Source organism: Ovis aries, chromosome X (assembly GCF_016772045.2).
Source record: "Ovis aries strain OAR_USU_Benz2616 breed Rambouillet chromosome X, ARS-UI_Ramb_v3.0, whole genome shotgun sequence".
NCBI lineage: Eukaryota > Metazoa > Chordata > Mammalia > Artiodactyla > Bovidae > Ovis > Ovis aries.
In genome coordinates this window covers 7288025-7315874 of record NC_056080.1, presented here as the reverse complement: position 1 = coordinate 7315874, position 27850 = coordinate 7288025, and the positions used below count along the sequence as shown (strand labels likewise).

Here is a 27850-nt window from a genome sequence, read left to right as displayed (position 1 = left end):
GGGGACAGCAGCTCTGAAGGCGGGCAGCCCTCACAGCGTGGCCTAAAGCTCCGCTCCGACCCTTCCGCGAGCACCTGACCGACCGGGAGAAGAGCATGAGCTCCAAGCCGAGAGCACGCCCCCGCCCCTGCACACGGAGGCCCGGCAGGGCACAGGGCCCCCTGTGGTCCGGACAGCACTGCCCTGGGCCAGGACGACCCTCCCCTGCCCCTCCTCCACGATAACCCCCCACCAGTCGCCTCCTCCAGGACGCCCCACTCCCGCCCCGCCCCCTCCTCCAGGACGCCCCCTCCCCTGGCCCCACCTGGACGCCCGCTCCTCTGTGCTGCTCCAGGACGCCCCCCACTCCGTCCCCTCCTCCAGGACGCCCCCTCCCCTGTCCCCACCCAGGGCGTCTCTCCGTCCCCATCCACGGATGTCCCCTCCCCGGCTCCTGTGAGACAGCCCCTCCCCACCCCCGCTGTAGGCCGCCCCGTCCCCTATGTGTTTAGGAGCCCCCGGCACGCAGCAGTGTCTACAGCCGGCTCAGTCTGGATCGTCACTGTTAGTCGGGGAGCAGAGTGCGCAGTGTATGTGTGAGGGGGTCTGGGGCATCCACACCCCCGCCCGCGGCCCCGCCCCGCCCCGCGTGCGTCCGCCCCGCCCACACGTGTCCACCCCGCCCACACGTGTGTGCACTCTGTGCTACAGGACAAGCGTGCTCCCAGCCCGCGTGCCCGGGGGCTACCCGCCACCCACCTGCACCCTGAGCCAAGCCATGTGTGTGGGCAGGAGCCCTTCCCCCAGGTGCGGTTCCCCAGGTGACCCCGGCCCACGGCAGGGGCGGGGCCTGGGCTGTGGTTCTGAGGCCCCGGGCCACAGGCAGGGCCCATGCCTGATGCTCTGAACCTGAAACCCTGCCGCCCGGGAGGCAGAGGGCAGGGTCTCGGACGTGCCCTCGCCCGCCGAGACCTGCGCCCCGTCCGACCCTGGGGCTCGGCGCCGTGCCCTGCGCGGGGCCCGTGTGAGCCACACCGCTCACCCCTCCCGAGCCCCAGAGAAAAGGCCCACAGACACGTGAGCCTGGTGAGAGCGCGGAGCGGGGGCCGCGGGCGCCGCACTCACCGTGGTGATGTAGCGGGAATGGAACTCGGCCGCCTCCTTCAGGAACGCCAGCCCGGGGTGTGTGTTCACCACGTCCTGCGGGGGGACAGCACCCGGCCCTGGGACGCACCGCGGGACCACCCGCAGCCCACGGGCCGAGAACCCATGTGTCCACCAGAACCCCAGGGTCGCATAGGCAGGCCCAGAACCGCCCCCGGGGAGTCCCCTCGAACACACAGGCACATAAAATCACGTCAGAGCAAGACTACTGTGGGGCCACGTCTGAGGAAGGACGGGCCTTTGAACGGAGGCGGCTGTTACGGCCTCTCACCACCAAGGGTGAGCGGACACGTATGAACACGCAAACACCACCGTGTGAGGGCGTCCCACGCTCTGAGGAGTCTGTGACACGTCCTCGTGTGATAAAGGACTAGAATCCCAGGAGCCCTCCACACAGCTCTCATTCACATCCTCTGCCTAACTCTGCCTGTTCCTCTTTTTAAGTGGAACGTGCAGGGGGCCAGCCATCACGTTAAACTCTCCTCCAGAGAACGGACCATGAAGCCCTGAACAAACTGTGCTTACAGGAAGCGGAAAGGCATTTGGAGTGAGCGTCCTGCAAACCCTGACCCGGCCTGAGACAGCCTGGCACCCAACGGCGCGGTGCCCGTCTGAGTCCAGGCGCCCAGGCTCAGGACTGGAGCTGTCCACTCGGTCCCACTGCTCACACAGCTCCCAAGGGGCTGCACGGGGCCAGCCCAGGGAGGCGGCCCCCCAAGGTCAGAGAGCCAGGCTCCCACACAGCAGAGGCAGCCCCCAGGGGCAGAGAGCCAGGCTCCCACACGCGGGTGTAAACATAGGGATGCACCTCTGAAAGGGGTGCGGGTGTGTGCAGCAGAGGTGGGACATGCGTGTGGTGGGCAGGTGCAGTGGGGGGTATGCACTGCACGAGGCAGCAACACACGGACGGCAGCATGTGCGGTGCACAGCGGGGACACACGGGAGAGGGGCACGGGGCGGGCCATGGGCACGCACCTGCAGGAAGGGCACGAAGTCCTCCTGCACCAGGTAGCTGCAGCCGGGGCTCACGAGCAGGTGCACAAACTTGGCAGCGTCGTCGTGACAGTTCTGCAGGACCCTGGGCGACAGAGCACACCCCTGCTGACCCCCGCACGTCCACTGGCCCCCGCCCAGACTCGGGCCCCAGGAGGGACATGGCAGCTGTGCCAGGAGCCCCAGGCACGGTCTCCCCCAGACGTGAACGTCCCGGCCGCCGGGACCCCCAGGCATGGCCTCCCTCAGAGTGACAGTCCCGGCCACTGGAGTACCAGCCGGGGTGGGGGACAGCTGGGGACGACCCCCTCTCGGGACTCACTTTCTCCACATTGCGACGAACTTGTGGACGGACACAGAGCCGGTGCGCTCACCGCCAGCGCCGCAGAAGAGCGGTCCCTTCCAATAGAGCGGGCAGCCACAGGCCTGCGGGAGGGGCGGGGACCCGGGTGAGCTCGTCCTGGCCCCCACGGAGGCCCAGCAACGACGAGGCAGGGAGAGCCGCTGTGTGCAGACGGCATGCCCTGCACAGCCCAGCATGTCTCTGAGGACACGGCAGCCCCTCGCCCTCGGTCACACAGGCGATGGGGACGCAGACACTGCTCCTGAGGATGTGCTGTGCACCTCATCCCCCGACTGGAGCCTGACGGTCAGCAACCGGGACAGAGGAGGTGAACACACCCCCAAGCCCAGAGTCTCAGCATCTCGCGGCCCGTGGGGAGAGCGTACACGACAGAGGAGACTGTGAAACACTTGGGACGCGACAAGGACACTCCTGCAACACCGCATGTCTCAGGGGTCAAAGGGACCACATCGCTCACAGTCACAGCTCTCAAGACCCTGATGCTGGGAAAGACTGAAGGCGGGAGCAGAAGGGGATGACACCAGATGAGATGGTTGGATGGCATCACCAACTTGACGGACGTGGGTTTGAGCAAGCTCTGGGGTTAGTGACAGACAGGGAAGATGTACTGCAGCCCGTGGGGCCACAAGCAGCCGGACATGAGTGAGCAACTGAACAGCAGGAGGCACTGAAGAGGTCTGGAGACAGCGGAGGCGCTCGGACTGCTGCATTTCCCGGGGGCAGGACGCATGGGAACAGCGGAGGCGCTGGGACTGCTCTATTTCCCGGGGGCAGGACGCATGGGAACAGCGGAGGCGCTGGGACTGCTCTATTTCCCGGGGGCAGGACGCATGGGAACAGCGGAGGCGCTGGGACTGCTCTATTTCCCGGGGGCAGGACGCATGGGAACAGCGGAGGCGCTGGGACTGCTGCATTTCCCGGGGGCAGGACGCATGGGAACAGCGGAGGCGCTGGGACTGCTGCATTTCCCGGGGGCAGGACGCATGGGAACAGCGGAGGCGCTGGGACTGCTGCATTTCCCCGGGGCAGGACGCATGGGAACAGCGGAGGCGCTGGGACTGCTGCATTTCCCGGGGCAGGACGCATGGGAACAGCGGAGGCGCTGGGACTGCTGCATTTCCCGGGGCAGGACGCATGGGAACAGCGGAGGCGCTGGGACTGCTGCATTTCCCGGGGGCAGGACGCATGGGAACAGCGGAGGCGCTGGGACTGCTCTATTTCCCGGGGGCAGGACGCATGGGAACAGCGGAGGCGCTGGGACTGCTGCATTTCCCGGGGGCAGGACGCATGGGAACAGCGGAGGCGCTGGGACTGCTGCATTTCCCGGGGCAGGACGCATGGGAACAGCGGAGGCGCTGGGACTGCTGCATTTCCCGGGGCAGGACGCATGGGAACAGCGGAGGCGCTGGGACTGCTGCATTTCCCGGGGCAGGACGCATGGGAACAGCGGAGGCGCTGGGACTGCTGCATTTCCCGGGGGCAGGACGCATGGGAACAGCGGAGGCGCTGGGACTGCTGCATTTCCCGGGGGCAGGACGCATGGGAACAGCGGAGGCGCTGGGACTGCTGCATTTCCCGGGGGCAGGACGCATGGGAACAGCGGAGGCGCTGGGACTGCTGCATTTCCCGGGGGCAGGACGCATGGGAACAGCGGAGGCGCTGGGACTGCTGCATTTCCCGGGGGCAGGAATGCAGACGGGCTTCAGTTTCGCCCTCAACGCTTTGGTCAAATCCTGGGACAGACACCAGCAGATGTGAACACCTTTACCAACAATTCTACAAACACCCCACTCATGCGGGCAAGACCAGGAGAGTCCAAAATACACGGGAACACTCCAACAATCCCAGGAGACCAGAGTTCGACTCCTGGAGGAAGATCCCCTGCAGAGAGAAAAGGGAATCCACACTACTGTCCTTGCCTGGAGAATCCCACAGACAGAGGAAGCTGGCAGAGTACATTCCATGGGGTTGCAAAGAGTCAGACAGGCCTGAGCGAGTGAACAACAGGAAAAAGCCAAATAGCTCAGTGACCGGCTCAGGGTGACCCCTGAGGCCCACGAGCTGTGCGCTGACGGGCCCTGAAGCAAAGAGCACGAACGGGGTCAGGACTGCAGAGGGAGACGCGGAGGAAACACGTACCAGACACCAGCCGACGGGACCGCACGACGGTCTCAAGAGCTGGACCCGGACACCGGCTCACAGACCTCTATGCTGCAGGGGGGCCGGTGCAGCAGCCAGCAGGCGGCCAGGATGCCCCGCCCGACTGAACGGAAGCGGACAGATGGCCTACAAAGACCTTTCTCCAAAGAAGACATACAGACGGCCATGCTGCACACGCAAAGACGCTCAGCACTGATAATCAGAGAGGTGCAAATCAAAGCCTCAGAGAGGCTCACCTCCCACCCATCAGAATGGCCGCCGCCCACAGATCGACACACAGCGAACGCTGCAGAGCGCGTGCAGGAGAGGGAGCCCTCCCATCCTGTTGGTGGGCCTGTACACGGTTACAGCCACCGTGGAGGACACCACGGAGGCTCCTGGAAAAGTACAGAGAGAGCCGCCACGGGGGCCAGCCATCCCACTGCTGACCGTGTGTCTGGAAGGGGCGCATGCCCCCCATGCTCACGCAGCACTGCTCACAGAAGCCGGGGCGCAGGAGCAGCCAGAGGCCACCGCAGCACCAAGACACACACACACACACACACACACACCCCAGTGTGACCTCAGCAAAGACACACACACACACACCCCCCAGTGTGACCTCAGCACCCAGACACACACACCCCAGTGTGACCTCAGCAAAGACACACACACACCCCAGTGTGACCTCAGCACCCAGACACACACACACACACACACACTCCAGTGTGACCTCAGCATGCACACACACACACACACCCCCCATTGTGACCTCAGCACCCAGACACACACACCCCAGTGTGACCTCAGCAAAGACACACACACACCCCAGTGTGACCTCAGCACCCAGACACACACACACACACACACACACACACACACTCCAGTGTGACCTCAACACAGAAAGACACACACTCATCCCAGGGTGACCTCAACATGCATACACACACACACACACCCCAGTGTGACCTCAGCATGCATACACACACACACACACACACCCCAGTGTGAGCTCAGCATGCACACACACACACACACACTCCAGTGTGACCTCAACACAGAAAGACACACACTCATCCCAGGGTGACCTCAGCATGCATACACACACACACACATCCCAGTGTGACTTCAGCACACAAAGACACACACATACACGCCAGTGTGACCTCAGCATGCAGACACACATCCCAGTGTGACCTCAGCACGTAAAGACAGACACACATCCCAGTGTGACTTCAGCGTGCACATACACACACAACCCCCAGTGTGACCTCAGCACACAGACACACACACACATATCCCAGTGTGACCTCAGCATGCCCACACACACACATCCCAGTGTGACCTCAGCATGCACACACATACACATCACAGTGTGACCTCAGCACACAAAGACACACACAGGCCAGTGTGACCTCAGCGTGCACACACACACACCCCAGTGTGACCTCAGCGTGCACACACACATCCCAGTGTGACCTCAGCGTGCACACACACATGCCAGTGTGACCTCACTGTGCACACACACACCCCAGTGTGACCTCAGCGTGCACACACACACCCCAGTGTGACCTCAGCGTGCACACACACACACATCCCAGTGTGACCTCAGCACACAGAGACACAGAGAGACACCAGTGTGACCTCAGCACAGACACACACACACACAGACACCCACACATCCCTGTGTAACCTCAGCATGCATACACGTACACACACACACACACACTCACCCCAGTGAGGCTGAAAACTGCAGACACCGAGAGCTGGCATCTCACCGCTCGCTAGACGTGCCCGAGGCACAGGTACGCCGGAAGACAGCTTTGTACTTCATGTAAAATTAAACATATTGTCAGCAGATGACCCAGGAATTCAACAGAGGCATTCCTTACCTCAGACAGACGCAAAGCTGTCGCTGGGATCCCGGGAATGCAAACGCACACAGCGGCTGTGTTCACAAGACGGCGCTGGGAACGACCAAACATTCATGCACCGGCAAACACACACGGAGGGACGCGCGCGCAGGATGCCACTCGGCAGTGAACACTGGGGACAAATCCCACAGCTGTGCCCAAAAACCAGAGACAGCCCCCACGGGTCCCCCTGTGACATTCCTGACCAAGCAAAACAACGGCAGCACAAGGGCTGGGAGTGAGGGAGCACGGGGCCCGGGTCAAATGCCGCCCGGAAGAGCAGACACACAGAAACCATACGGGCCCCAGACGGCTGCGCAGCGGAGGGGCAGAGCTCCGCCGCCAAGACACACAGGCCAGCCCAGCTGCCCTCAGAGCAGCCGGGCGCAGAAGCCCGTCCTGCCCCACAGACCCCTGCACGCAGCACCACAAGGTGGGGGCACATGCCCCAGCCAGGCCCTCGGGCCCGACCACCAATCGGGGAGTGCAGGAAGCTGGCCAGCAACACAGGGAGGGACCTGGAGCAAGAGGGGCGCACGAGGCAGCCTGGGGACGCTGGTGTTCCCGCTGTGATTCAGCCACTAACTCCTGTCCGGCCCTCCACAACCCCACGGGCTGCAGCCCACTGGATCCTGTCCGGCCCTCCACAACCCCACGCGCTGCAGCCCACTGGATCCTGTCTGGCCCTCCGCAATCCCACAGACTGCAGCCTGCTGAACTCCTCTGTCCATGGAAGTCTCCAGGCAAGAATGCTGCAGAGGGCTGCCATTTCCTCCTTCAGGGCTTCTTGCCAACCCAGGGATCTAACCCACGTCTCCTGCACTGGCAGGCGGGTTCTTTACCACCAAGCCACCTGGGAAGCCTTTAGCGTTCCCTATATAAGTCTAAAAATAGAATTACCGTGTCATCCAACAGTCCCACTCCTGACCATGATATCTGGAAAAGATGAGCACTTCTTTCTATTCAGAAAGATACATGCACCCCAGCGTTCCCAGCAGCACTGCTTACAAGAGTGAAGAGATGGATCCACAGGGGCGAATATTTACATTGTGGAAAACTGTACACCTACAATGGGGAAATCTTACTCTGTGTCCATTATACCTCAATAAAGCTGACTGAAAAACAAAATTAATTGATTCAAGAATCTAAGAAAAACTGACAATAGACAAATGTGTAAGAAAGCGATGAAGATGTGAGCAGAGCCTGATGACACAGGTAAGCAAAAGACGGCAGTACGCCACGAAGCTGACGGACGCCCATCCGAGAAGAGAGAAGTAAAGCTCTAGCATCAGTCGTCAAAATGGATCAGAGATAAATAACCCTGCAGCGAAAAACGGCCACATGTGCAGATTCGACATTCCTGCATTAGAAGAATCAATACTGTCAAAATGACTATAATGCCCAAGGTTATCTATACATTCGCTGCAACTGCTATCGAATTAACCGGTGGCATTTTTCACAGAACTAGAACAAAAGCTTTAAGAACCTGTATGGAGACACAGAAGACCCCAAATAGCCAAAGCAATCTTGAGAATGAAAAACGGCTGGAGGAGTCACGGCGCCTGGCTTCAGGCTGCGCTACAGAGCTCCCGTCATCAAACTCGCGTTTGTTGTTCAGTCGCTCAGCCGCGCCCGACTCTTTGCGACCCCACGGACCACAGCCCACCAGACTCCTCTGTCCATGGGGTTTCCCAGGCAAGAATACGGGAGTGGGCTGCCAAACCCTACTCCATGGGATCTTCCCAACCCGCGGATCGAACCCAACTCTCCTGCACTGAAGGTGTTTCCTTTACCACTAGCGCCATCCAGGAAGCCCCAAATAAATAAACACACATATTTTATATCCAATGAGAACACAGTCAGAAGAGCTCTGGAGGATGAAGTGGAAACCCACTGCAGTATTCTGGCCTGGAAAAGTCCTCGGACCCAGGAGCCTGGCTGGCTGCAGTCCATGGGACGGCACAGAGCTGGGCATGACTGCACAACCGACTTTACTACTGCCAGAGAACTTCACCCCACAGGCCACAACTGAGACCTGGCACAATCAAATAAATAGTGAACATAAAATAAAGTGGCCCGCAGAGCCGAGCAGGCGTATCTCGGAAGAAAACAGTACAGATGACCAACAAGCACATGGGAAGACGCTCGACGTCACTGACTGCCAAAGAAAGGCAAATCTAAAGTGCAGTGAGGGGCTGCTTCACGCTGGTCAGGACAGCACTCCACCCCGGTCACGAAAACGTCTACAAGCAATAAATGCTGGAGAGGCGGAGACAAGGGGCCCTGCTACACTGCTGGTGGGAATGTAAGGCGGTGCAGTCACCATGGAGAACAGGATGGGGGTTCTCAAAAGGACAAAAACAGACCTAGAATACGACCCAGAGATCCCACTCCCACAATACGACCCGGCGACCCCACTCCTGAACATATATCTGAAAAGATGAGAATCTAATTCAAGAAGACACACGCACCCTGGTGCTCACTGCAGCTCTATTTACAACAGCCAAGAGATGGAAGCAACTGAATGTCCACGGGCAGATGGATGGACACAGAGATGCGGAACACAGGCACGGCGGGGCGTCCGTGGCGCGTAAGAAAGAATGAAGAGACGCCGTTTGCGGCAGCACGGATGGGCCTAGGGATCGCCATCCTAAGTGAAGCAAGCCGGACAGATGAAGACAGAGGTCACATGACGTGACTGATATGTGGAGTCAGAAAAAGGGTACACAAGGGCTTATCTATGAAGCAGACACAGACTCGCAGACAGAGAACAAGCTTGTGGCTACCGAAGGGGAGGGGATGAAACGGGAGCTTGGGATTAACATACACACACTACTAGCATGTGAGCAGGGAATCAACAAGGACCTACTGTATAGAGCACAGGGAGCCCCACTCTGCATCGTGTCATAATCTAAATGGGAAAAGCATCCGAAAAAGAATGGACGCCTGTCTAGGTGTGACTGATTTACTTTGCCATACATGTAACCCTAACACTCCACTGGAGGTCAGCTCTTTGCTGTTCAGTTGCCCAGTCACACCCAACTCTGCAATCCCATGAACTGCAGGCCTCCTTGTCCTTCACCACCTCCCAGAGTTTGCCCAAGTTCATGTCCACTGAGTCGGTCATGCCATCCAGCCATCTCATCCTCTGTCGTCCCCTTCTCCTCCTGCCCTCAATCTTTACCAGCATCAGGATCTTTTCTAATAAGTCGGCTCTTCACATCAGGTGGCCAAAGTACTGCAGTTTCAGCTTCAGAATCAGTCCTTCCAATGAATATTCAGGACTGATTTCCCTTAGTATTGACTGCCTTGATCCACTTGCTGTTCAAAGGACTCTCAAGAGTCTTCTCCAACACCACAGTTCAAAAGCATCAATTCTTTGGTGCTCAGCCTTCTTTATGGTCCCACTCTCATATCTGTACATGACTACTGGGAAAACCACAGCTCTGACTGGATGGACTTTTGTCGGCAAAGTAGCGTGTCTGTGTTTTAATTCGCTGTCTAGGTCTGTCTTAGTTTTTCTTCCAAGGAGCAGGCGTCTTTTAATTTCAAGGCTGCACTCACTGTCCACAGTGATTTTGGAGTCCAAGAAAATAAAGTCTGTTACTGTTTCCATTGACAGAAAATAAATAAACAAGATAGAGATCTTAAAAAAAAAAATACAATAGACCAAGAGCTGATTCTCTGAAAGTGTACACAAAATTGACCAACCTTTGACCAGGCTCACCAAGAAGAGAGAGCAAATCCAAATAAACAAGAAACGAACAAGGAAACATATGAGCCAACATCACAGAAACACAAACGTCCGTAAGAGAGCACTGTGAAGAACTGTACGCCAGGCGATCCAACAGCCTAGAAGGAAGGGCGACGCCCTAAGAACACACGGCCCACCGAAACTGGATCCCAGAGAAGCAGGCGATGCGAACAAAGAGAGCACTGGGAGCGACACAGAACCTGCCATCAGAAAGCTCTGTACAAACAGAAATCCACTACCAGACGGCGTCACCAGCTAAATCGAGAAATACACAAAGAACTCGTACTGATCCTTCTCAAACTGCTTCAAAGACTGAAGAGGAGGGAATGCTCTTAAAGACAAGACAGTATCACCCAAATACCAAAACCAACACTGCCGGAAAAGAAAATTACAGGCCAACATCTTTGATAAACACAGATGCAAAAACTCTCAACAAAATTCTGGGGACCCGAATCCAACAGCACATGGAAGAGACCATACGCCCTGGCCACGTGGGGTCACCCCAAGTCCACAAGGAAGGCTCAACATACGCAAATCAGTCAACGAGAGGCACCATGTCAGCACAGTCAAAAAGTGCGTGATCCACATCCATTCATGACAAAAACTCTCACCAAAGTGAGTTTAGAGTAAACATATCTCAACATAACAAAAGCTACGTTTGACCAATCCACAGCCAATACCATCCTCAACAGTGGAGAGTCGAAAGCCTTCCCTTTGGGGAGCAAGACAAGGATGTCGAATCTCACCATTTCTATTGAGCATAGGACTGCAAGTCCTAACCAGAGCAATCAGACAAGGAAAAGATAGAAATGGTGTTCAAGCTGGACCTGGGGCGGTGGGAGGGGTGGGAGATGAGACGGAGGCCCCAGCACACATGTATGCCTACGGCTGCTCCACGCTGAGGGGTGGCGGAAGCCCACAGGACACTGCAGTCACCCTTCAATTAGAAACACGTGAATTAGGAAGATGAACGGTGTCCATATCGGAAGGCAAGCGGCAAAACTGTCATTATAGGCAGATGATATGATGCCATGAACAGGAAACCCTAAAGACTCCACACACAACAACTGCTGGAACTGACAAATGGATTCAGCGAGGCAGCAAGACACAAGACTCACACACAGAATCAGTCGCACTTCTTCACACGAATAACGAAATAGCGGGAAGGGAAAGTAAAAGAAAAATTCCTTTTTAAACTGTATCCCAAAAAATTCAGCCAACCAAGGAGGTGAAAGATTTACATGCTGAGAAACTAAAAAAATCATTAATCAAGAAAATCAAAGATGATTCAAAGAAACAGAGAAATATTCCAAGCTCCTGGATTGGAAAAATTAATATGGGTAAAACGACCATACTATCTAAAGCAATCTGCAAATTTAACGTGATCCCTATCAAATTAGCCAAGGCATTTTTCACAGAACTGGAACAAGCAACCCTAAAACTGAGGTGGAATCACAAAAGACCCAGAACTGCCAAAGCCATCCTGAAGAGAAAGAACAAGGCAGGAGGCATAATGGCCCCAGGCCTCAGCGCCGCAGAGCCAGAGGGAGCAGAACAGTGTGAGCTGCCGCTACTGCCGCTCAGCAGCTCAGGCGATCCGGCTCTGCGGCCTCATGGCCTGCGGCGCGCCAGGCTTCCGTCCTCCACCATCTCCGCTCAGCAGCTCAGCCTTGTCCGGCTCTGCGGCCTCATGGCCTGCGGCGCGCCAGGCTTCCGTCCTCCACCATCTCCGCTCAGCAGCTCAGCCGTGTCTGGCTCTTTGCAACCCCATGGCCTGCAGCGCGCCAGGCTTCCGTCCTCCACCATCTCCCAGAGCTTGCTCAAATGTCCACTGAGTCGGTAATGCCATCCAACCATCTCATTCTCTGTCGTCCCCTTCTCCTCCCACCTTCAAAACACTGTGGTACTGACACAAAAACAGACACTTGGATCAAGGGCCTGCAACAGAGAATCCAGAAATAAACCCACAAGTATGCTCAATTATGCTTTGACCAAGGAGGCAAGAATATACAATGGAGAAAAGAAGACAAAGTCTTCAGCAAGTGGTGCTGGGGAAGTTGGAGAGATGCATATAAATCAATGAAGTTAGAACACACCCTCATGCCACCCACAAAAATAAGCTCAAAATGGCGTAAGGACGTAAACCTATGACATGATGCCGTAAAACTCCCAGTAGAGAACACAGGCACCACACGTTTCCTTAGGTCAGCCTCCCAAGGCAACAGGAATACAAGCAGAAATAAGCAAGCGGGACCTAATCAAGCTCACAGGCTCCTACTCAGCAAAGGAACAAAAGACAACCCACAGAACAGGACAAAATATTTGCAAACGATATGGCTGACAAAGGACTGATTTCCAAAATGGACAAGTACCTCACACAACTCCACAACAAAACAATTGAAAAATGGGCCAAACGTCTAAATAGACATTTCTGCAAAGAAGACATACAGATAGCCAATGGACACATAGAAACATGCTCAACACTGGTAATTATTAGAGAAATGCAAATCCAAACTACAATGAGGTACCACCTCACATCGCTCAGAATGGACATCGCTGAAAAGGTCTACAAATAGCAAATGCTGGAGAGGGTGTACAGAGACGGGAACCCTCCTACACTGTTGGTAAGAACATGAATCGGTGCAGTCACTATGAAAACGTTTGCAGGTTCCTCAAAAAACTAAGAACAGAGCTGCCATATGATCCAGCAATCGCACTCCTGGGCAGATACCCAGAGAAAACCCTAATTCAGAAAGATACTCGCAGCCCAGCATTCAGGGCAGCACTGTTCACAACACCAAGCCATGGAAGCACCTGAACGTCACCACAGATGGACAGACAGAGAGGTGGACAGACACGGTGAGCCCTGCTGGGCCACAAAGAGCGCTGCGATGCCGTCGGCGGCAACACGGACGGACCGAGAGGTGATCACACTGAGTGAGGTCAGCCAGCCAGAGACAAGCACCTAATGGTGTCATTCATATAAGGAAGCTAAAATATGGCACAGACGAACTCATCTGAGAAACAGAGACTCACAGACACAGCGATCAGACTTGGGGCTGCCGGGACGGGGGAGGGGGTGTGGTGGAGAGGGGTGGACAGGGAGTCTGAGATCCACAGATGCAGACTGTGTTACACACACACACGTGATGGACACACAACGCCCTGCTGCATGGCAGAGGGCACTGCACCCAACTGCCCGTGAGAGGCCATAACGGGAAGGACGCGCGCATCCGGACAACGCGCGCCGCTGTTCAGCAGAAGCCATCGCAACACTGCAACTCAGCTCCAATTCTATTTTTAAAAAGGTGAAAGAAACCACCCAGAAAACGGGAGGAAATGTTTACACAGTATATATATCCGATAAGGGATTGTATCTAGACCACAAAGCATGCTTATGAGTCAACAATGAAATGACAGACCTCAACTGAAAAACAGTCAAAGGATCTGAAGAGACGCTGTCGGACAGATTATATAGAAATGGCTACCAAGCACGTGAACAGTCTCAGCACCAGTCGGAAAGGAAAGCGGTAGTCGCTTCAGCCGTATCTGACTCTGTGATCGCAGGGACTGTAGCCCGCCAGGCTCCTCTGTCCAGGGAACTCTCCAGGCGAGCACACTGGAACGGGTTGCCATTCCCTTCTGCAGGGGATATGCCTGAGCAGGTCTTCTGCACGGGCTCCGTACCATCTGAGCTACCGGGGAAGCCCACAGCCAGGAGGGAATGCAGTTCAAAACCACAGGGAGGCAAGCACTGCCCTCACCCCGGGAGGGCTGGTCCTCAGTCAGAGACACAGCAAGCGCTGGGAGAAAAGGGAACACGCTGGAACCCTCACACAGCACAGGTGGGCAAGTGTGGAAAAGAGTCCTGAGGTTCCTCAGAAAGGGGAACAGCGCCACTGTCTGAAGCAGCCATTCCACTCCCTGGGCCTCGACCCAAGAGAAATGCAAACACGCCGACCCGCACAGACCCGAAGCACAGGAGCGCCCGCAGCACCGTGGCGCACAAGGGCCACCGGGCAGAGCCGCCCGAGCGCTCCTGGAGGGCAGAGCCGCCCGAGCGCCCGTGAAGGGCAGAGCCGCCGGAGCGTCCGTGGAAGGCAGAGCCGCCCGAGCGCTCCTGAAGGGCAGAGCCGCCCGAGCGCTCCTGGAGGGCAGAGCCGCCGGAGCGTCCGTGGAAGGCAGAGCCGCCCGAGCGCTCCTGAAGGGCAGAGCCGCCCGAGCGCTCCTGAAGGGCAGAGCCGCCCGAGCGCCCGTGGAGCGCAGAGCCGCCCGAGCGCCCGTGGAGGGCAGAGCCGCCCGAGCGCCCGTGGAGGGCAGAGCCGCCCGAGCGCCCGTGGAGGGCAGAGCCGCCCGAGCGCCCGTGGAGGGCAGAGCCGCCCGAGCGCTCCTGGAGGGCAGAGCCGCCCGAGCGCCCGTGGAGGGCAGAGCCGCCCGAGCGCTCCTGGAGGGCAGAGCCGCCCGAGCGCTCCTGGAGGGCAGAGCCGCCCGAGCGCCCGTGGAGGGCAGAGCCGCCCGAGCGCCCGTGAAGGGCAGAGCCGCCCGAGCGCTCCTGGAGGGCAGAGCCGCCCGAGCGTCCGTGGAGGGCAGAGCCGCCCGAGCGCCCGTGAAGGGCAGAGCCACCCGAGCGTCCGTGGAAGGCAGAGCCACCCGAGCGCTCCTGAAGGGCAGAGCCGCCCGAGCGCTCCTGGAGGGCAGAGCCGCCCGAGCGCCCGTGGAGGGCAGAGCCGCCCGAGCGCCCGTGGAGGGCAGAGCCGCCCGAGCGCTCCTGAAGGGCAGAGCCGCCCAAGCGCCCGTGGAGGGCAGAGCTGCCGGAGCGCTCCTGGAGGGCAGAGCCGCCCGAGCGTCCGTGGAGGGCAGAGCCACCTGAGCGCTCCTGAAGGGCAGAGCCGCCCGAGCGCTCCTGGAGGGCAGAGCCGCCCGAGCGTCCGTGGAGGGCAGAGCCGCCCGAGCGCCCGTGGAGGGCAGAGCCGCCCGAGCGCTCCTGGAGGGCAGGGCTGCCCGAGCGCTCCTGAAGGGGAAGCATGGAAAGGAATGGTAAAAGGAGGGCAGGTTGGACACAGGCCACATTGCAGATGGACCCTGAACACACGCCATTCAGTGAGAGATGCAAACACAGAAGGACACACAGCGTCTGATTCCACTGATAGGCAATGTCCAGGACAGGCAAATCCACGGAGATAGGAAGCGGATTCATGGTTGCAGGGACTGGGGGAGGGGAGTGGGTGGGTACATGGATGGATGGGTAGGGGGTTGGATGGATAGACAGATGAATGGCTGGATGGGTGGACAGATGGATGAATGGATAAGTGTGTGCATGGGTGAGTGGGTGGCTGGCTGGCTGGAGGACTGAATAGATGGGTGGTTAGGTGATGAATGGATGGATGATGGAGAGATGGCTGAATGGATGGATGGGTGATGGATGGATGGATGGATGATGAATGGGTGGATGGATGGGTGGATGGATAGATGATGGATGGATGAATGGATGGATGGATGGATAGATGATGGATGGATGGATGGATGGATGGATGGGTGCATGGATAGATGAGTGGATAGGTGGACGGATGGATGGATGGGTGCATGGATGGATGCATAGATGGGTGGGTGGGTGGGTGGATGGATGGGTGGGTGGATGGATGGGTGGATGGGTGGGTGGATGGGTAGATGGGTGGGTAGATGGGTAGATGGGTGGGTGGGTGGATGGGTAGATGGGTGGGTGGGTGGGTGCAGGGATGGATGGATGACTGAATAGATGGGTGGTTGGGTGATGAATGGATGGATGATGGAGAGATGGCTGGATGGACAGATGGATGGATAAGTGGGTATATCGATGGATGGATGATGGATGCATGGTTGGGTGGGGAGATAGATGGGTAGATGGACTGACAGGTGGATAGATGGGTGGGTGGATGATGGGTGGATGGATGGGTGGGTGGATGGGTGGGTGGATGGATGATGGGTGGAGAGATGGATGAATGGATAAACACAGTGTGGCCCGTGCACACACTGGAAGACAACTCAGTGAATGCAGAGGTGGGCAGCTCTGACACAGGCTACCGCATGGATGGACCCTGAGCGGAGGGCGCTCAGCGAGACAAGCAAGCACAGAAGGACACACAGCGGGTGGCTCCATTCACACAGGGGTTAGGAAGAGGCAAACCCACAGACACCGAGGGCAGACTAGCGCTTTCCTAGGGACGTGGGGGAAGGGGAGGCGCAAGGGCAACCACGGGGCACAAGGCTTCTTTCTCGGGTGATAAGAGCTCACTGTAGAGACGGCTGCACGACTCTGTGAATACACTGAGAATGGCCGAGCTGTACACTTTCAATGGTGAATTGTGGGGCACGTGGATTCCATCTCAAGAAAGCTTTTGGAAAAAGAGAAAAAGGCAACTGCTGAAAACTGAAGGCAGAAGGGGAGCACGTGGAGTCACTCAGCACACAGTCCAGCAGAACTTTTCAGGACGTGCACGACAGACAGAGAGTTAGCAGCCGGAGAGGAGAAAGGAGAAAGGAGAAAGGAGAGGAGAAGAGGAGGGAGGCGGAGGGGAGGGGAGGGGGAGAGGAGAGGAGGGAGGCGGAGGGGAGGGGAGGGGAGAGGAGGAGGGAGGAGGGAGAGGGGAGAGGAGAGAAGGAGGGAGGCGGAGAGGAGGGGTGGGGAGAGGAGAGGAGGAGAGAAGGGAGGCAGAGGGGTGGGGAGGGGAGGGGCGGGGAGGGGAGAGGAGAGGAGGAGAGGAGGGAGGCAGAGAGGAGGGGTGGGGAGAGGAGAGGAGGAGAGAAGGGAGGCAGAGGGGCGGGGAGGGGAGGGGCGGGGAGGGGAGAGGAGGAGAGGAGGGAGGCGGAGAGGAGGGGAGAGGAGAGGAGAAGAGGAGGGAGGCGGAGGGGAGGGGAGAGGAGAGGAGGAGAGGAGGGAGGCGGAGGGGAGGGGAGGGGGAGAGGACAGGAGGAGAGGAGGGAGACGGAGGGGAGGGGAGAGGACAGGAGGAGAGGAGGGAGGCGGAGGGGAGGGGAGAGGAGAGGAGGAGGGGAGAGGGGAGAGGAGAGGAGGAGAGGAGGGAGGCGGAGAGGAGGGGTAGGGAGAGGAGAGGAGGAGAGAAGGGAGGCAGAGGGGTGGGGAGGGGAGGGGCGGGGAGGGGACACAGAGAAAAGAGAAATCGCCCGTAGCACTCGAGACAGAGGAGAGGCACCGCACCGCCCCAAAGAACCAACGTGTAATTCACAAGCAGCCTGTGCCGCAGCGTGACCCCTGGAGGATCAAAGGCGCAGGAGGTGCCCGCCCACAGCTGTCGACGACAGCGAGAGCTGGGGTGCTGGGAGCACGGGGACCCCGCATGTGGGCACGACACCAGCAGGCAAGCTGGGGCCTCTGACTGGCGTGAAGCAGGGGCCTGTGCTGTTCAGCAAGTCTGCCAACGCAGGAGACACGGGTTCGATCCCTGACACAGGAAGATCCCCTGGAGGAGGAAGTGGCACCCCCTCCAGTACCCTTGCCTGGAGATTCCCACGGACGGAGGAGCCTGGGGGGCTGCGGTCCACGGGGTCATAAGCAGCCGGACACGACTGAGTGACGGACCCACACAGAGTGAGACAGCAAGGGGGCACAGGGACCCCGGGCCCCTTACAACAGCCAGCCGGCCACTAGGGACGGCCGAGGGCACCGTGTCGCGTTCCTGTAAGAGCCAGAGCAGACGCCAGAAGGACTGGGCGTCCACACGGAGGGTCCAGAGCCGCACTCTCCGTGATGGGTGCTTCGGTCACACTCAGGGTCAGTCTAGAATCGCACACGCAGCGCGTGGGCTGTGGACACCCGTCCCTTGGGCAGGAGACACGCGGGAAGGCCTGAGCTGAGCCCGTGGGGAGGGTCCCTCAAAGGTCACAAGGCCCCGGGGAACGGCACGCAGGCCGTCTGTGTCCTCCAATAGCGAGGCCAGAGCTCAGCACGAGCCCTCTAGGCCTCAGGCTCCAAGGACCGCGGAGAGCGGACGCAGAAGCCGAGCTCTGGGCCTGCCCACGCCCGAAGGAGGACCCCCCACGTGCCCGCGGGGACACCCACCTTGGCCACACGGCCCATGTCCTCCATGGTGGCCCTCTCGTGCGGGAACTGGGCGAAGGTCCTCTCGATCTTGGCGATGACGGCGTCCACGTTCACCGTGTCCTGCGGGCGGCCGTGGGGGAAGTAGAAAGTGGGGACGCTCCGGCTCGCGGCGGGAGGCAGCGGCTCCTCCTTCCTCGTCTGGACCTGAGGAAGACCACAGTGAGGGCCTGGGCACGCGGGCGCCTCCTGGGGGTGCACACTCAGTGAGGGCCTGGGCACGCGGGCGCCTCCTGGGGGTGCACACTCAGTGAGGGCCTGGGCACGTGGGCACCTGCTCGGGACCCACGCTCAGTGAGGGCCTGGGCACGCGGGCGCGTCCTGGGGACCCGCGCTCAGTGAGGGCCTGGGCACGCGGGCGCGTCCTGGGGACCCGCGCTCAGTGAGGGCCTAGGCACGCAGGCGCCTCCTGGGGGTGCACACTCAGTGAGGGCCTGGGCACGTGGGCGCCTCCTCGGGACCCACGCTCAGTGAGGGCCTGGGCATGTGGACATCTCCAGGGACTCACACCCAGTGAGGGCCTGGGCACATGGGCACCTCCTGGGGATTCACACTCAGTGAGGGCCTGGGCACGTGGGCACCTCCTCAGGACCTGTGCTCAGTGAGGGCCTGGGCACGTGGGCACCTCCTGGGGATTCACACTCAGTGAGGGCCTGGGCACGTGGGCACCTCCTGGGGATCCACACTCAGTGAGGGCCTGGGAACGTGGACATCTCCTCTGGACCCACACTCATTGAGGTCCTGGGAACGTGGGCACCTCCTGGGGAGTCACACTCAGGGCCTGGGCACGTGGGCCTCTCCGGGGACTCACACTCAGTGAGGGCCTGGGCACGTGGGCACCTCCTGGGGATTCACGCTCAGTGAGGGCCTGGGCACGTGGGCACCTCCTGGGGATCCACACTCAGTGAGGGCCTGGGAACGTGGACATCTCCTCTGGACCCACACTCATTGAGGTCCTGGGAACATGGGCACCTCCTGGGGAGTCACACTCAGGGCCTGGGCACGTGGGCCTCTCCGGGGACTCACACTCAGTGAGGGCCTGGGCACGTGGGCACCTCCTGGGGATCCACACTCAGTGAGGGCCTGGGCACGTGGGCACCTCCTGGGGATCCACACTCAGTGAGGGCCTGGGCACGTGGGCACCTCCTGGGGATCCACACTCAGTGAGGGCCTGGGCACGTGGGCACCTCCTCGGAGCCACACTCAGTGAGGGCCTGGGCACGTGGGCACCTCCTGGGGATTCACACTCAGTGAGGGCCTGGGCACGTGGGCACCTCCTGGGGATTCACACTCAGTGAGGGCCTGGGCACGTGGGCACCTCCTCGGGACCCGCGCTCAGTGAGGGCCTGGGCACGTGGGCACCTCCTGGGGATTCACACTCAGTGAGGGCCTGGGCGCGTGGGCACCTCCTCGGGACCCGCGCTCAGTGAGGGCCTGGGCACGTGGGCACCTCCTCGGAGCCACACTCGTGAGGGCCTGGGCACGTGGGCACCTCCTCGGAGCCACACTCAGTGAGGGCCTGGGCACGTGACCAGCCCCTCCCTCTGTTTCCATGATGGGAGGCAGGTCTGATCCACGGCTCCCCCGACCCCGAGCCCACTTGACCCACTGTTGACCGGGCACGCAGACCATCACTGCGGGCTGACTGCAGACACGAGAGGTCACACAACCCTCATGCAGCGCCACACGTGGCCCCTGGCCTGATCCACACTGCCCCGCCTCCCTGATCCTGCTTCGGCTCTGGCCCCCTGGACAGGATGGCTGACGGCCCAGGCTGCTGAGAGAACCTTCCCTGTGTCCTGCGGGAGGTCAAAGGAGGCGCGGCGGGCTGTCCCTCGGTGGCAGGTGGCACCTGTGACCACTTGTGTCCACACCCGCCCTGCCCCGCAGAGGTTTCAGCCGCAGCCAGCACAGCCCTCAGGAGACACAGGGCCCCAGGGCTCTGCCTCCCAGCACAGGCAGCAGCGGGCACCACACAGGAGCCAACAGCATGCTCTCAGCCGCAGCTGATGTCAGCCAGGCATCTCCCGACGCACCTACCACTGGGTGGCGTGGAGTGTCCACCCGGTGCCTCATCGGGTGGCCTGTGGGCGGGCGCAGTGGCCCGCTGGCCCTTCCAGGGCCGGGGGGCTGGGAGGGGTCACACCTGGGGAGGGACAGAGCAACAGGGCCCCTGTCACCCCAGGTCACGGGGTCACCAGGACCCAGGACAGCCTCCCGTCAGACCTCATCCCCTTCAGAGGCCCTGTCACCCCAGGTCACGGGGTCATCAGGACCCAGGACACACCCTCCCGTCAGAGACCTCAGGAGCCCGTGAGCCCTCAACACACCTAGACACAGGAGGACAAAGCCAGAAGACCCAAAGGCAGCCAGCAGGTGCTTAAACGCAGCCCAGGCCCGGGAAACGAGACAGATGAGGGGAAATCTTCAAAGAAACAAACAGCAGGAACTCCATCCAGCTCTCAACAGAAGAACAGAGCCTGGAAGCCAGAGGAAGGCAGAGCCCACCTTGTCCCCTTCCACCTGTGAGAAGGTGGCTGTCGCATGACGTGGACACTGAGCCACTTTTAGGCCCGAAAAGAACAGAGAGCCAGAGCGAGCGTGCGACAGACACCTGGCCCAGGCGACGCGGAGGCGTGCACGTCAGTGGGGAGCAAAGCGCCCCCAGATGGAAAATCTGAATTACAAGACGGGGCGGGGGGCGGGGAGAGCAGTGCCTACCTGGCTAACTCACACGCATCCACCAGAGAAGTCAGTCATAAGAACACCAGTTTACTTCTTTCTGAAAACTCCCACGAAGATGACAGCATAAAACGCAAGGGAGATAGAACGGAAGCGTGTGAAGAGTTTTGAGCTGGACGATAAAGACATGGATTAGCTCAGCTCCTACAAAAATGGTACTGTCAGCTGAGCAGTGACCTGGTGGGAAGCACTCCAAAGGGAAACAGATTTTTTAAAGAGAGGCGGCAAAGGAGAGCACACAGAGAAATACAAAATAAAGCAGAATGGATTTCAAGTCATAACAGATGTAAGTGAACTGAATGTTCCAGTTAAGAATACAAAGGGCGGAGGCCTTCCCTGGTGGCTCAGTGGAGAAGAACCTGCCTGCCAACGCAGAAGAGGTGGGTTCAATGCCTGGTCCAGGAAGATCGCACATACTAAAGAACAGCTAAGCCGGTGCGCCATCACTACTAAGCCTGGGCTCCAGAACCCGGGAGCCACAGCTACTGAGCCCAACTCCCCACCTGCACCGAGAGCCCGTCCCCGCCATAGGAGCGTCCCCGCCATGAGAAGGCTGCACATCCCACGTAGAGAGCAGCCCCTGGTCACCAAAACTAGAGAAAAGGCCACGCAGCAACAAAACCCAGCACAGTCAAAAGTAAACTCAGGTCAAGGGAACTTTAGAAACAAAAAGCTCAAACAGAAGAAAAAAAGTAAGATTTATTTATAAGACACACGCGTAAGGTCTCGGGACACAACAGCTGAAACTTAAGTGGAAAGAGATACAGCGGCCAGCAGCGATGGAAAGAAGGCAGGCACCGCTGTGTTCATGCCCGGAGAGTGGGCTGGGGGCCTGGACTTCCAGAGGGAGGGTCAGGACACCGCGCTGGGGTCCACCACAGGCCGCGCCGCCGACCCCGAGCTGACCGCTGCCCCGGGTGGCCTCAGCGCCCACCAAGCCCCGGACCCGGGAAGTGCGGCGCCGGCAGGCAGGGCCGGGAAACAGAAGCGCCGGGTGCGGACAGGGGAGATTTACAGAGTCATCTCTGGGCCATAAATAGCGCGGCCGGCACAGCTGCGGGACAGGCGCCCTTCGCCAGCACACAGGCGCCTCAGGGGCCGCCGCCTCCTGCCGAGCGGGGCTGCCCAGGGCCGGAGAGAAGCGGCGGAGGACAGCGCCCTGAGCTCGGTGCGGCCGGCTGGACGTCCGCGACGAAGGCGGAGGGGGTACAGCCGTGCGTCTGTGTGTGTGTGAGACACACACACACACATACACATACACACACACACACACACAGCCTCCCAAGTGGGGCTGGGCCCCCTCAGCAGCCCGCAGAGCAGGGGCGCCTCCCTGCCTCCGGGCGCCGCGGCCGTCAGCGCGGCCCCTGCGCCCGGCGGCAACTTCTGTGGCGGTGCGGACACCCGCGCCCCCTGACTCATCGCGACTGCGGAGACCGAGACGTCCGCGGCCCTCGGGACACGTGCAGCCGGCGGCCCCGAACAGGACTGAGGACACGGCCTCGTGGAGAAGCGGGGCGTCCCTGTGCGGCGGGAGCGGCCGCACCAGGGACAGTGCCCGCCTTCGGAGCAGCCCGGCGCCCCCTCCCGGCGCGACTTCTCCGAGCGCGTCCTCAGCCGGCCGGCGTCTCCGCGGACGGAGGGCGGCGGAGGGCGGCGGGGATGACCATGGGTCTATGCACCCAGGAGGGGCGCGGGGCGAGCGGAGCGGGGGCCGGGGGCGGGGCCAGACGCGGGCCCCATCGGAGGGGAGACCCGGGTGTGGGGACACAGGCGGCCGAGGCACCCTACGGAGGCCGGCGCCAGGCTGGGAGGCCCTGCAGGCCGGAGCTTCTCCTCCTCCGAGCCTGGGAACCCTCCCCACCGGCTGGCGAGGCTGGGGAGGGCCAACTAGGACCTCGAAAGGCCCACCGATGGACACGCAAACGGTCCAAGTATAGGCAGAGGCGCCAAAATGAAGATGAGACCGTGTGCGCCCCTGGGCAGAGGGCTGTGCGGCCCACGGAGCCGGGAGGCAGGGCTGGGGTGTGGAGCTGGGGAGCAGCCCGAGGGCCCAAGTCTCTGGGACCGGGGGGACCATGTCTGACCCCCAGGTCCCCGGAGTGCGGATCAAGGGGGCACACTCAGGGGCACCCCGCACAGTGATGTGACCCCCCGGGGTCTGACACGGGCGGAGTCTGCAGGTTAGGCTGTCAGCCGCGGTGGGGGAGGGGGGGGAGCCTGGACTGTCACGGCGCCGCGGTCTCCCCTCCGTGGGGCCCCTGCGTCCACCTGAAGGGCCCACAGGGAAACTGGGCGGGTGAGAGCGGGACCAGACCCAGGGATGGGCGGAGGGGAGCGGGGGAGCCCGTCCTGCGGCGTGCTGCACCCCAGATTCAGGCCCGGGGACGGAGGCCAGCACTCAGCTTGGACTGGGCGGTGGCACAGCCGGGCGGGGTCCTCGTGGGCTTGGGACTCGCGCTGAGGGCCACCGTGGAGGACAAGCTGGGGGCCTGAGGGCTGCTCAGCAAGTGCTTGGCCCAGGCGTCCACATGCACGGGGTGGACAGGAAGAAGGCTCTGCAGGAAGAGGAGAGCCCCCCAAACACGACAGCCACACTGCACACCTTCCCGTGGCCCTGAACCCAGCACGGCCGCACAAGGCTGCAGGTGCATGCGTGTGAAGCACCGAGTCCATCTCCACGTGCCCTCCACGCCTACGCACCCCCACCACCCCCGCCACAGTCCTCACCACCCCCCAACCATCATGTCCCTCCTCACCCCATCCCCTCCTCACCCATCTCCACACACACCCCACCCTCCCCTCCTCACCCATCTCCACACACACCCCACCCTCCCCTCCTCACCCATCTCCACACACACCCCACCCTCCCCTCCTCACCCCATCTCCACACACACCCCACCATCCCCTCCTCACCCCATCTCCACACACACCCCACCATCCCCCTCCACACCCCATCTCCACACACCATGATGTTTGCAGATCCCCCAAGGCATGTCTGGAGTCCACACGAAAACACCGAGAGGTGAAGCCATGAAGTCAGCCAGGGGCACTCCCCTCCCCAACACTCTCCCCAGGACACTCCCCCTCAGGAGCTGAATCCCGCCCCTGAGGAGCACTCGCTGCCTGCCCCTGAGGAGCACTGACTGCCTGCCCCTGAGGAGCACTCACTGCCCGCACCTGAGGAGCACTCGCTGCCCGCACCTGAGAAGCACTCACTGCCCAGGGCAGGCGCCTTCATTCCCAGGAAAGATCGCTGGGATGTGTTTTCTGTAATCTGAAACTGCTTCCTCTGAAATCTGAGTGACTCGATAAGAGGCACAGCTGTCCTGGGAAAATCAGGCTTTCCTGAAGCTCCTGCCTGTAGCCGGGGCTCCCCTCCCCCGACCCAAGAACATCAAGGCCTGGCCACCACCAGGGGAGGGCTCCCCGATCCCGGGACACCCCAGCACTACTGTGTACCACTTAAACAGCAACCGGCAGACTTGCTGCTCCATCTGTAAAAGGAGACCAGCCTCATCTGATCACACGCTCTGAGTCTGAACAGACTTTCCTGCCCAAACGAGGCACCAATTTACAAGCGTCACCCACTCGCAGACCAAAGCTCACACGTTAGAAAGACAGCCGTCAGACAGAAAAAAAGAAGACCAAATAGCTCTCTAAAAGCTCAGACATGGTCCCAGGATGGGGAAAAACTCGATTTAAAGGACCAACAGGAAGCAAGCTTTTCCTACCCCAGACAAGCCAGCATGTAATTCGGTGACTTTTTGCTTTCTTGAGGCTAGATGACCTTAACTCCTCGCCTGGGAGAAAATACAAGCGATTCACAGTGCCAAACATCCCTAAGACAGCCCAACCTGCGTTACCAGAAGACCCCAGGGTGGCCGCGGGTTCTACATGCCCCGGTCCCCGTACTCGACTTTATAAACCACGCACGAGGCACCGGCAGAGACACCGGCTTTGCTTTCGTGCTCGCGGGGGAGAAGCACCGAGAGGTTTAACAGCCGAGTGCCTGCTGAAACCGCCGAGCGACGCGCTCCCTCCAAAGCGCTCAAACTCCACAGGCGCTCGCGGCGAACCGCGCTCGGTGCTGAGCGCGCTGCGTTACAGCGGCGGGCGCCGCGCTCCGACGATGCGGGGAGGCTGCCTGCGCGCCTGCGGAGCCGGGGCTAAAGCCTCCCCAGCGCGCTCAACCCACTCCGCAGGCGTTTTCCAGGCACCGCGGTCCTTGCGGCTGAAACTCCCAGAAAGGAGCTGTGGGCGCCTCTCTTCAGAGCGGCTGTCCCAACAAATTTCCACGGGCCGCACACCTGCTCTCCGCGCGCAGGGGCGCGGTTCCCGGGCGGAGGTGAAGCCCCCACCCCCCAGCACGGGCAGCCCCCCGCGCCGGCCTCTCCGGGGCTGAGTGGACGCAGCAGCCCCGCGCCCGCACCTGCTGGAAGGCCTTGAGCCGCTTCTTGAAGCGCGAGGGCAGCACGAAGTCGCAGCCGCGGGCCAGCGAGGCCAGCTCCTGCCGCAGGTCGGGGTCCTGGCGCAGGGAGAGGTCGCGGAGCCGCATGTCGGCTCGCGTGGGCCGCCGCGGCCCGGGCCGGGTGCGCTCGCGGGGCTGCGGCTGGCCGGGGCCGGCGGGCTCAGGGCGGTCCGGGCGGCCGGGCTCAGCGCGCTCCATGCGTCGCCGGCCGGCGCTCTGGGGGCCGGGCCCCGGGCGCGCGCATTCCTCCGGTGGGGCGGGCGCGCACGGCGCGGGCTGGGGAGGCGCGGCCAGCAAGGCGGCGGGCGGCCCCTCCCAGGGCCCCGCTGCGCTCCGGGGGGGCAGGCCCGAGGCAGGGCGCCCGCCCCGAGCCGGCTCGCTGCGCGCGGAGGGAAGCGGCTGCCCCCCGCCCCCGCGCACCCTTGCTCGGCTCAGCCCGCAGACAGGCCGCCGAGGCCCGCCGCTGTGGGGCCGCCACCCGCGGGCTCCCCAGGGAGGGACCTGGCCTTCTCTCCAGACGCCGGCCGCCAGCCCAGGACTAAGCTGGAACCTAGGACAGAGCAAGCGGCCCACAGCCCGCCTGCGGCCCAAGAGCTGTTCCCTCGGGAAACTGGCGGCAAAGAAGCGCTTTGGAGGTCACCACCCACGCGCACTTAGGAGTGTAGGAAAAAACAAACAGTCACAGTGTTCGTCGCTCAGTCGTCTCTGACTCTGAGCGACCCCATGGACTGTAGCACGCCAGGCTCCTGGATCCGTGGGATTCTCCAGGCAAGAATATCCGGGTGAGCGGCCAATTCCTTCTCAGGGGGCATCCTCCCCATCCAGGGATCGAACCCAGGTCTCCTACACTGGCGGCGCGTTCTCTACGCTCTGAACCACCAGTTGGGAAGATGCACACTCAACCTGCAGAGGAAACACTCTGCTCTCCCGTGGAAACTCGGGGTGCGCGTGCAAGCGAGGGTGCTACCGCGTTCCGGGCTGTACACGGGTGCAAAGCGTGATGAGAACCGGAACACGGGGATGGACAGAATCCAACTCTGACCGTCGTTTACTGGGAACCCTGCAAACGGAACCCGGGCCCTGACGTGGGGGTGGACTCCCCGCAGAGCCAGGCCCGCTCCCCTCGCCCCCTCCCCCGACACACACACACACACACACACACACACACACACACACACAGAGTCTACCTCTGGCCTGAGGGTGCCACCCCTGACATCGTAGGACCCCAGGGACACCTGTCCCCTCGCCCTTCCCTGCCCCCAGACAGAGCTGTCTGGGGAAATGGCCTCTCGGGAGCCTCTTCACCCACCCACCCTCTTCCTGCCTCTCTAATGGACTTCAGGTTTGGGGCTTGCTTTTTTCCAGTCGTGTTTGTCTTACAGAAACAGAGGGCAGAAAGTCCAGAACCGCCTGCAGGGCCCAGGTTCCCCTGTCAGGAACACCCGGAGCCGGGTACTGCCTCTGTTAAGAGATAGGAGCCCACATCACTGCGGTGAGGAGCCCACGCGGATAAGGCTGCCCTGAAGAAGCGCAGTCTCCCCAGGGTGCATCTGGTCCCGCACACCCTGAGGGTTCATTCGGACAAAGGCACAACGCCATGTGGCCACCACTGCGGTGTCACTCAGCAGGCTTGCTGTCCTGGGGACTGTACAGTTTTGAAGTTTTTTAAACATTATTTTTTATGTGGCCCACTTTTTAAAGTTTTTAATGAATTTGTTACAACATTCCGTCTGATTCGTTTCTGGTTTTTGGCCCTGGGGCATGTGGGATCTTAGCTCGCAGACCAGCGATCAAACTGTACTCCCTGCCTTGGAGGCGAAGGTGTCAGCACGGGACAGCCAGGGAGGTCCCTCCCCCAGGCCCTGCCCTGGAGTCCCTGGGCTCAGCCGATTCACGCCCCCTCCCCAGCACCGTCCGTCCTCCCTGTCTCCGTGCTCCGCTCGTCCCGAGTGTCCCCACACGGATGCAGCCTCTTCTGGCAGCAGTGTCACCTGCCCCAAACTCCTGCTCAGGAGCCCCCCTGTCGTGTGCCTGCCCTCTGCCTCTCTCTCGGCCCCGCTCCGTCCTCCCATTCCCCTCACGGACTTGGGACTCAGCAGCTGACCCCCATATCCCCCAATTCTGCAGACACGGGGACGGTCTGGGGCAGAGTGACCTCACGTGGTGTGAGGTCAGGGTGCCCGAGGCCTGCCGTGTCAGACCCGCTCACAACACACAGGAAGGCCCCCAACAGCACGCC

At 60.7% G+C, this 27850-nt stretch overlaps 1 protein-coding gene across 5 annotated transcripts in view; it reads right to left on the bottom strand.

The window, feature by feature from the left end:
* Window positions 1-27850, bottom strand: part of LOC101116812 (serine/threonine-protein phosphatase 2A regulatory subunit B'' subunit beta) — a 45829-nt gene that overhangs the window by 10441 nt on the left and 7538 nt on the right. For 3 of the 5 annotated variants that reach the window (XM_060407849.1, XM_060407850.1, XM_042242577.2), the window contains 4 exons: window positions 18363-18548; window positions 2459-2562; window positions 2119-2221; window positions 1105-1179 (listed from right to left, as the gene is read on the bottom strand). In XM_060407849.1, the coding sequence (XP_060263832.1) occupies window positions 1105-1179; window positions 2119-2221; window positions 2459-2562; window positions 18363-18548 (468 nt within the window). Of the gene's footprint in view, window positions 1-1104; window positions 1180-2118; window positions 2222-2458; window positions 2563-18362; window positions 18549-25572; window positions 25830-27850 lie in introns of those variants that run through there. The other 2 variants (XM_042242579.1, XM_042242578.2) reach the window with 2 other exon arrangements.